General features: G+C 43.3%; 1 protein-coding gene across 2 annotated transcripts in view; it reads left to right on the top strand.

Moving 5' to 3' along the window:
• Positions 1 to 9863, top strand: part of dhx15 (DEAH (Asp-Glu-Ala-His) box helicase 15) — a 25979-nt gene extending 16116 nt beyond the window's left edge. For both annotated transcript variants that reach the window (XM_026161833.1, XM_026161832.1), the window contains exons 7-14: positions 273 to 359; positions 773 to 922; positions 1428 to 1536; positions 5743 to 5934; positions 6999 to 7121; positions 7218 to 7408; positions 8247 to 8416; positions 9229 to 9863. In XM_026161833.1, the coding sequence (XP_026017618.1) occupies positions 273 to 359; positions 773 to 922; positions 1428 to 1536; positions 5743 to 5934; positions 6999 to 7121; positions 7218 to 7408; positions 8247 to 8416; positions 9229 to 9346 (1140 nt within the window). In that variant the 3' untranslated portion in view covers positions 9347 to 9863. The remainder of the gene's footprint in view (positions 1 to 272; positions 360 to 772; positions 923 to 1427; positions 1537 to 5742; positions 5935 to 6998; positions 7122 to 7217; positions 7409 to 8246; positions 8417 to 9228) is intronic.
• Positions 9864 to 10201: the final 338 nt, after the last annotated feature.

Below are 10201 nucleotides of genomic sequence, written 5' to 3' on the forward strand. Positions count from 1 at the left end.
TTGTTTTTCTCTCTAATGTTTAAGGATCACTGATTTCTCAGCACTTTGTATGAGGTTATCTGAACCTTTCTTACCAGAGGAACTTCTTTCTGATAGGTATAATGATGTTTTTGTATTTATGCTATGTTTTTTTATGCATCTTAATGGTTTGCTCAAACTATTTTCATGCAGTTTTATGTATCAAATTGTAGCAGACCAGTCTCGGGTCTCATCAGTCCCTTCAAAGTCCCCGGGCGGATCATTTCTTAACTCGCGTCTTCTCGTTTTCACAGGTCGTCGTGTCAACAAACATCGCCGAGACGTCCCTGACCATCGATGGGGTGGTGTTTGTAATTGATCCCGGATTTGCCAAGCAAAAGGTTAGCTTCCCTTTTCTCCCTGCCACCATCCCCCCCCCCCACATCTTCTCCCACCACTCTTTATCTGCCGCGATCATCTGCTTCTGTTGCCTGAGAATCCCCAGATAAACACAGCAGTGCACACCTGACAGCAGCAAAGATGGAAAAGCCTGTTATTTATTCCTCTGACATTTCACCAGCCTAGAGCCAAGTCATACACATGGCACAAAAAGAGATTATATATGCTCCAAGGTGGATTGTGCGCGCGTGTGTATTGTACGTCTTCTTTTTGTTTGCTGCTTGTATATATAGTAGATTGTAGGTGGGTTTAAAAAAAATGAATAAAAAATACTAGCTTTTTTTTTTTTTTTTTTTTTACTCTACCCTAGTTTTTATTCAGATGAAATGACTCATTGACCTCGTTTCCCTCTCAGGTGTATAACCCACGAATCCGAGTGGAATCCCTTTTGGTCACAGCCATCAGCAAGGCCTCAGCCCAGCAGAGGGCAGGCCGTGCCGGACGTACACGCCCGGGAAAGTGTTTCCGGCTTTACACAGAGAAAGCTTACAAGACAGAAATGCAGGTAAGAAGCAAAGCAGTTTGAAAACCATTAAAATTGTACAAGTTGTAAACACATGATTGATTCTCATATCTCACATTCTGCAGTGCCACAAGCACTTTGTATTCCCCCAGAGCAGCCTTCTAGCTGGAAAAGCTTTCTATTATGCAATATTTGCTCTTAGAACTCCTCGATTCCCAGTTCAAGCGAATTATCATTCCAGGAGCCCGGTGCTAAAACGCACCTTTTTTCCACCCTTCCTCATAACCCCCGTTAATGACACGGCCACCTTGTGACAAATGGACCCGTGGGGGCCCAGTTCTCCACTTTAACAAGCTAATTCTTTCACATCACGCCGAGTGGCAAAGGGAATTTTTTTAAACAAGTTAAATAGCCCTTTGAATGCCCCAGACCCCCGGTCTCTGTTCAAGTTGACATATGAGTGATGCATGAGTAGATAATAAGCAGGCCTGACGAATTCATTTTGAATTGTTCCTCGGGCTTCTTTTGTACCTCTTTACTGGCACAGGACAACACGTATCCAGAAATCCTGAGGTCTAATCTGGGCTCTGTGGTGCTGCAGCTCAAGAAACTGGGCATTGATGACCTGGTGCATTTCGACTTCATGGACCCACCAGGTTAGTGTAACACAAATGTTACTCTAAAACCTCCGGGTATGATCGGCTTCATATTGGATCCAAAACAAATATTGGAACCATTCCTAAACGCAAACGGATACATCACTTATGCTTCTGCTTTTTAAAACAATTCCAACACCATGTTATTTTTTTCTTAAGTAGCTTTGCATGATTAAAGTTTGAAATGATCCTTGTTTATCTCACGGTGGGCTATGTCCATCCACAGTCTGAAACAAGCAGTTTCAGCTCCCCTTTAAGCCTACCTCCTTCTGTTTGCATGGTTTAGCACAATAGCTCTTCTTTGTTCGATTTCATGTAGATTTATATTACTTTGCAGCTGACAGCGACCACAGGTGTCAGTTAACCAAAGAATCAAAGAATATTGAGATCTTGAATTTGATTAGCGCTCTCTGAATCAGGATGAATACACTTACAAACTGTTATGAAATCGAGCAACATTTAGTCGAGCTGCAGTTGCTTTGATGTACGATATCAAATCTGGGTTGGCAGCGTCACTTGGGAAAAACAACAAAGCAAAGAAGGGATCTTGGCAGACATCAAATAAAACATAGTGAATGTTTGGAGATCTGAGGATATGTGTTGTGATAGACATGGACTACACACTAGTATCTTGCAGTTTTTATGAGGAATCCGCTCTAAATTTCTATTATTGCTGTTCAGACTGAGAAATGACTGATGTGTGCAGTTAGTATTCTGGCTGATCACTTAGTTTATGCACCGCCTGTCACTGTTGCTTGAATTATATCCGAATCCTGCTCGATCTGTGCCAAAACACAGACCTCTTCTCCCTCGAGGTGCTAAGTTATGGCATTCACCAGGAGTGTGCGTGTGTGCGTGTGTGCGTGTGTGTGTGTGCGTGTGTGTGTGTGCGTGTGTGTGTGTGTGTGTGTTCCCACGTCTTCTGGAGGAGACCACCCCTCCTTTCCCAATCCTTAACCTCCTCCTCTTCCCTCCACCCTTTTTCTCACCATAATATAGTTTTCATCTCACCTCTGAGATTAAACCCATCTCTCCCCGTCCACTGTGGCAAACGCCATTTTGAGAATGAAATTGGTTACATCAATAGCAGTGCTATCACCTTGGCTATTGCCTTCCCTTTATATTCCTCCAGAGAAACGTGACTGACCTCCACCACCACCACTCCCACGTTTCTCGCAAAAACGCAAGGGTATACATCAACATACGAGGACCGGCCGAGTCTAACCGGGAACAGTCGGGCAAAAGAGAGGGGGGAGGATCACCTTTTTATTGATTTGAGCCACTCTCTGCAGAAGGTTTCTCCTAAATAGCTCCTGAGCAGGCTGGAAGCTGCAGCTAGTTGGGTGCAACAAATGAAGTCTGCTTTAAGTCTGAGGAGTTCCCAGAGAGGGTTTTATAACGGCTATTTACAGCGGATCAATTGTGATATGCCGTGTCAGAGGCCTGCCTCGGAGAAAATACAGGTCAGTGTAGTGTCTCTGGGCAGTCGGGAAATACAGTGAGACAATAGTCTCGTGATAGAATGTTTTTTTTCTTTGTTTTTTTGGCCATTGAACCCCTTTAATCATGTTTTTGGCTTAAAGGTGTTCGTTTCAAATTGGCAACTTTCTGAGGCAACTGTAATTATTGTTCGGATACAAGGTCGACATACATTTTTTTATTATTTCCACGCATATTGGATTTGAGTCCAGGCCTTTTCCCCAGTGATGATCAGCCTCCAAACCCAAAGTAGTTTTTTGTGTTTGCTTGTCTGTAATGTGAATTGGAACCTTAATCCTCCCCCCTTACCGTGAAATGCTCAAGTACGTAGGTTATTTCTTCCTTTGTCCACCCCGCTTCCTGCTCGCTAAACACAGGAGCGACAGTGCGAGCCAGACAACCAAATGGAAAATCCAAAAAGAAATCAGTAGCGATTTACACAAGGACTTGGCTGGGTGGGATTCATTTTCCTCGTGACATTTCCAAAGAAGTACCTTTCAAAGCCAATGTGGTTTAATGTACCTTTAGCCTTTCGCCTCATTGATTTGGCCCTTGGTTAATATATCGGATTCTTGTGTGTTGAGACAGTCAATACTTACTTTCTGATGAGTCGCGTTGGGTATAGATTGAATTTCCACTCGGGTTCTTAACGCTAGCGGTACTTGGAAATCAGATTTTCACCTTTTGTGCAGGCCCACACAAGCTACTGTTGTTGCTAAGTAATGTGACCGGCACTCACTTTGTGTATAGAAAGGAAAAAAAGTAGCGTTGATGCCCCAAATCAATATTTGTTAATCATAAAAAAACACCTCCCTGCTTTTTGAAATTGAATTTTTTTTTTGGGGGTGGGGGAAAGCACTTGAGAGAAACGAAAGAGAGCGAGCGCCGCAGCTTGAGCTAATTTTCAGTTAACATGCAACTGGTCATTAGGCTTCAGCTCTCGGGAGCCAAAGGTCAATAATTGCATCTGGAGGAAAAATCTTTTAACCAAACAGTGGAAGCCTTTTGTGTTGAAGCATTAAGTAGAAAGTTCCCCTGTAATTGCATTAGTTGTTTAGGATTGCCTGAGCGGAGGATGAAAAATGAGCTCTGCCATGATTACGTCTGGTGTAATTCTGGCCGTCACATAGTGAAACTTCAGAGCGCAGCAGGTGATGGAAACGCTACCTTTTCTTCCTTTTCTTTGGGTTTTTAACTTCTTTTAATGTGCTGGTTGATCTAATTTATGACTGATTCCATGGACTGTGCTTCTCTTTTCCAGGTCCTAGTAAGTCCTTGAATAAGGAAATCGCTTTTAGTCAGTACATTTTAACTCGTGACCCAGCTGTTTCCCCACATTTAAAGAGTGAAGTTTTGAAATGCAGTAGCTTGATTGTGATTGATTTTCTTTATGTACTACTTAAATTAACAGCTGTAAATTTAATCTGACCGTGAAGACACAAACAGGAAACCCTAGCGTGTCGGACTGCTCCTCAATTGCTCTGAATATTTTCGTCCAGTTGGCATTGATTAAGTAGATTAATTTATTAGGTGTGCAAATCAAAATAGGATGTTAATTAATATTGTTTGCTATAATCGAATCTGCAGATTAGGCGCTTTCTGCCAGGCCATTGCCAAGTGGATTTTATTTTACTTGTTTTTATATTCTAGATTTGCATTAGTTAATGCATCATTTCAGACTAATGTTACCAGCAACTATTTTTACAAATAAAAAAATGTTGCTGCAGATTTTTCAGCTGTGCATTCATAATGTGAATCTCCTGTTCCACCAACATCCCAAAGGTGCTCTAGTGGATTTCGATCAGGTGTCTGTGGAGGCCAATCATGGCTGTCGTATTTAAGAAACCTGTTTGTATGATTTTAGCTTTGTGACATGGTTTGTTATCCTGCTTGAAGTATACCTACAGTGTTCATCATCTTACATTGCTCAAGCAGGATGGAGCTGTGCTTTCATTGTCGATCCCAAACTCTGAGCCTGCCATCTGAATGTTGGAGCAGAAATTAAAGCTCATGAGAGCAGACAATCTTCTGTTGCTCAGTTTTCATAAGCCTGTGTACTGTAGCGCCTGTTTCCTTTCCTAGCTGAGAGGAGTGGGGCCCAGACTTCTGCGGCTGCAGCCCATCTCCTTTGGGTTTTGCGTGTTCAGAGATGCTCTTCTGCACCTTTTTTCTCTTGTTATGTTGTTTCATTTAAAGTTCAGTGGTCCATCTTTACCAAGTGTATGTTTCTATGTGCCTAAGTGCATCAAGTTGCTGCCATGAGATTGTCTGATTAAATCAGACAATCTGTGGCCGCCACACTTTTGCAGTCAGTGAAATAGCAGCAGTACATTAATAAAATTAATGAAACCTTCACACACTCCTCCTTCCTGTTGCAGCTCCAGGATCAAATGACTTCTCTTGGCAGGAACCGTGTCTCAGATGTTTTAGCTCACTGTCATATGAAACCCACAAAGCTGCGACTAGCACATTTAGCACATTTAGCTAAATTAGCTAAACGGTTAACTTGACCTCTTATCTCACTTCTAAATGTGAGCATGGAGTACGGCAGTATTAATCAATTCTGACATAATTGTGTGTGAATGAGTCCCAAACTGTCCTCCTCAAGTGTTGCTGCAATGAAAGAATGACAGTTCTGCAAATTGTCTGTTTCAGCCATCTGTGTGTGTTTTGCCCATGGGCTTGGAGCATTTTAATGGCCCATCTCTCCCGCTCTGTCTCCTCCAGCTCCAGAGACCCTGATGCGAGCCCTGGAGTTGCTGAACTACCTGGCAGCGCTCAACGACGACGGTGACCTGACCGAGCTGGGCTCCATGATGGCAGAGTTCCCCCTGGACCCCCAGCTGGCCAAGATGGTCATCGCCAGCTGTGAATTCAACTGTTCCAATGAGATCCTCTCCATCACTGCCATGTTGTCAGGTAATGCTCAGGGCTGGCCCCGCTGCTTGGGTCTGATCTGCTACTCTTTCCATTTCCTGTGCTCATTGGCCATTCCTCCCAAATGACCAGTGAGCTGTAAGGAAATTTACAGAGCAGCTTCTTTATCTTCTAAGAGCCCTTTATTCATTCTTTGACCCTTCTTGTTGGTTTAGTAGTGGTGACACAAGGATTTAAATGGGTCTATTTGATGCATACCAAAGCCCTGACTGGTTTCAGGTTTTGTGTGCGGTTATTAAAATATCAGCAGTCCAGAAGTTGAGGTCTCCTTAGTATTGGCGTAATGTGTACCTACTGAACTTCAGTACAGGAAAAGCAGTTGATAAAGTCAATGGTGTCAGCTGTTATTTGCGAGGAAGGGGAGGGGGGGAAAAAAACTACATGTCTGTACAAAATGTATAGGTGTAGCTGGAGCAGCACCAGCATGCTACAGCAGTAATTGCACTTTGGGCTTGCCAAAGCAGAATGCTGCTCATTGAGATGAATCTTGACGCCTTTGAAGGGAGCGTGAGGGTCTTTGAGAGCGGGGAAATGGATTTAACTAGGTGCTCGGACGTGGTGCGCACTTAAAGCAGGTGTTTCAGGATGGCAGGTTTTTGCTGAGTTCATTAAAGTAAGCAGCAAAAGTACACCTGAGAGCGGTGCCGCCACAGCAACCAACCATGAGGCTCAATAAACACAGCTTTTACCCATTAAAGCTACAATCAAGCAGGTTTGGCGTTAAGCAATTCAGAGCGAGTTCGTGCAGGGGGAGAGGGCAGAACAAAGAGTCCGGGGGAAGTCTACATCACTGTCAGGTGTAGGGTGGGAGGAACTGTTTTGACTGGCTGTAGCCAGAGTGTAGCAGATCAGGACAGAGAAACCCATCCTCCTTCCCTTCTCTTTGGACCCTCCTTTCCTTTTTCCACCGTAATCACTTGGCAATGCAGTGTGCCCTGTGAAGTGCTCTGTGCCTCTCTTGAGCTGAGGCCTTGTTCCTCTCTGTGGGATTTGCTTAACTTATCCCTATGGGCGGCTGTGTTGGGGCCTATACCAACCTTGTTTAGTCCCACAGTGCTTTGTGCGACCCACGGAGGCCAAGAAGGTGGCTGACGAGGCCAAGATGCGCTTCGCCCACATCGACGGAGACCACCTAACGTTGCTCAACGTCTACCATGCCTTTAAACAGAGTGAGCGGCCTGTTTCCCCACACGTTTCACTGATTAGATTCATTTTTTTCCTTTTTTAAATGCTCCTTAACCCTAAGTTGCTCTCTTCCCACACAGACCACGAGTCCACTCAGTGGTGCTATGACAACTTTGTCAACTACCGCTCGCTGATGTCAGCAGATAACGTACGGCAGCAGCTGTCCAGGATCATGGACCGCTTCAGCCTACCGCGAAGGAGCACTGAGTTCAGCAGCAGAGACTACTACATCAACATCCGCCGAGCACTGGTCACGGGCTTTTTCATGCAGGTCAGTGTGAATCTGGGACTTTTTTGTTTCTTAAGTTTTGTAAGGTTCGATGTGCTGTTTAGTCTCTCATCGTGTTGCCAGTGTCATTATTTTGCTTTCCTTTATTTATTTATTTGTTGTTGTTGTTTTGTGACATTTCATATTTGAGCAAACGCTGTCTGTATACAGCTCCTCTGCTAATCTGATGCTCATTGAAGTATTTTTGTGCCAAACATTTGTACAAACTGCAAATGCAGCCGAGAGCTGCCTGTTTTTCTTCTTCTTCTCCTTCTTCTTCTTCTACCCCAAGCAAACACACGCGCACTCGTGCACACGCACCAGCGAGCTGCTTGTTTTAAGCACATAACAAGAAATGAAATCAATTTGTTTCTCGCTCAGGAAAACAAATGGCAGTTTTGCAAAAAGCCATTTTCAGGGCTACCTGAAACAAGCAACCTGACAAGTTGAATTATGGCGTTAATATTTAAATATTTGTCAACATTAACCTTTATCTCGGAGACAAATTTGCAGCTCGTGTTCAGGCGTTCGCACTGTTTGAGATCATGTCTTTGTTTGGAAAGGCCTTTATTGAGACTGATTGCCTTGGTTAATCACAGCCGCCAATGCAGCTCGACCACAGCACACACAAAAAAAAACCTCACTCGCTACGAATTAGCCTCAAATGTCTTGCTACTTTTTTTATAATCAAAGCATTAATAATTTACTTCTTAGATTGTAATGGGACTGCATGATTAACACACACGCACACACACACCAGTAAAAGATGTGTGTGTGTGTGTACTTGTTTTGACTTTTTCTGGATTTCATGGGGTTTTCCGTCTTGCTGCGGTTTGAACAGATTGCTCACCTGGAGCGCACAGGCCACTACCTGACCGTGAAGGACAACCAAGTCGTACAGCTGCACCCCTCCACCGTGCTGGACCACAAACCGGAGTGGGTGCTTTACAACGAGTTTGTGCTCACCACCAAGAATTACATCCGCACATGCACAGACATCAAACCCGAGTGGTGAGTTTCAGCAGTTTCATTCTGAGTAAGGGGCACTTTAATTTATCAACCTGCACTACCTTTGTGCATTTCTGCCTCAAATGAGTGGTGCTGGTGCACGATAAACTACTGGTCACAAACATATCCCAATTGTGGCCTGCTTCTCAAAGGCAAATTGTGTCCGCCATAAACATCACAATTCCTGCCAGTAACATTGGTGCACTTTAAATGTTTACCAAGACTCTTCACCAGCACAGGCAATCACGTTGATGGTTATGAGGAACTAACGTTGTGCGTAAACATGACCCTGCTACACGTGAAAGTCTTTAAATGTTTTTAATTCTCAAGTTTTCATTTCAGCTATGAGTCACTGCAGCACACAGCCACTATCGGTTAATCTAGCAATTATTTTCACAATCAGCTAATTGTTTGCTCCATAAAAATGTTATCAAATGATAAAAAAAAGGCCTCCTATCACACATTCCCAAAGCTAATTGTGATATCTTGTTCTTTGCGACCAGCTGGAGCCACTGAAATGTTGTGATTTTTATGGTTATAAAAAGGCTGACAAAAGCAATTATGACAAGGATCTAATAAAAATAAGATTGCAGTCATACCAGCGTCGACTTATGAGCATCGTTGCGCTAGCAGCAAAACCGCAACAAACCTCGTATGCACGTTTCCCTCCTCCCCCTGTGACCTCGTCCAATTAAGGATCAAATTGTCAAACCCGCACCAGTAGTCGGAGTGTGAATATGGAAGAACGACACTCTCCCACAAGTAAACACCGAAGACAATTTTTGTGACTAATGTTTACTTGCTTTCTTTTCTAGGCTGGTGAAAATTGCCCCGCAGTACTACGAGATGAGTAACTTCCCCCAGTGTGAAGCTAAGAGACAGTTGGAGCGTATCATTGCAAAACTCTCATCCAAGGAATACACTCAGTACTAAGAAGGTTTGCATGTGCCGCTGCAGGAGCCGCGTCCTCGCCCGCCTGTACAAAATGAAGACGCTCTTTAGGTTTTCTGTATATTTTATTTGTTTTATTTTCATCGTTCTGAACTCTATTTTTGCTCCTGTGTATTGAATGCGTAATGGTTTTAAAATCAATGATGAATTGACCTTCGACGGCCACTTTGTTTTCTTTAAGCCAACATGGTTAGAGCACTACAAGAAAAAAGGACTACAGATGATGAGTGGTTATCAGGAGTTTAGTCATTAGTCATTTACACCTGAAGCATGTTGTTTCATGTGAATTTCAACATTCCTCTTAAAAAAAAAAAACACCCAAAATAACAAATCCCACCTTGGGATTCTTGGCTGTTGTTTTGCTTTGTTATGATGATCAAATGTAATTTATACTGCATTTTGATGCAGGTGAAATGTAATGTTCTCTTGTCATGGAGATAATTTCCTGTCACATTTCCTGTCATCTGTTCAACTTAATAAAATGGCTTTTGTAATAAGATGTTTCTTCCTCTGTCTGCGTTAAAATAACAGGATAATCTGTACATAAACTTTCTGTCTTCACCCTCACGTGCGCACACGTCCTGACTTGCCAAATCCAGCTAGTTTCCCGGCTCTTGAGGGAAGTTAAATCTTCTTACTGGGATATTGATAGCTTCAGAAACAGTTGGGGAGAGGGGGATGTTAATTGCAAATGTTTCGGAGCAAGATCAGTGTGAAATCCCTGCTGCGCTGGAGCCTGTTCTGGCTGTACTGCTTTGTGTCACTGCCTCTCTAATGTTGAAGGTAAACCTTGCGGTTGGGAGAAGTGTGCCTTGCTAGATTACACTTAGAAACTAG

The sequence above is a fragment of the Astatotilapia calliptera genome, chromosome 3 (assembly GCF_900246225.1).
Source record: "Astatotilapia calliptera chromosome 3, fAstCal1.2, whole genome shotgun sequence".
Taxonomy (NCBI): domain Eukaryota; kingdom Metazoa; phylum Chordata; class Actinopteri; order Cichliformes; family Cichlidae; genus Astatotilapia; species Astatotilapia calliptera.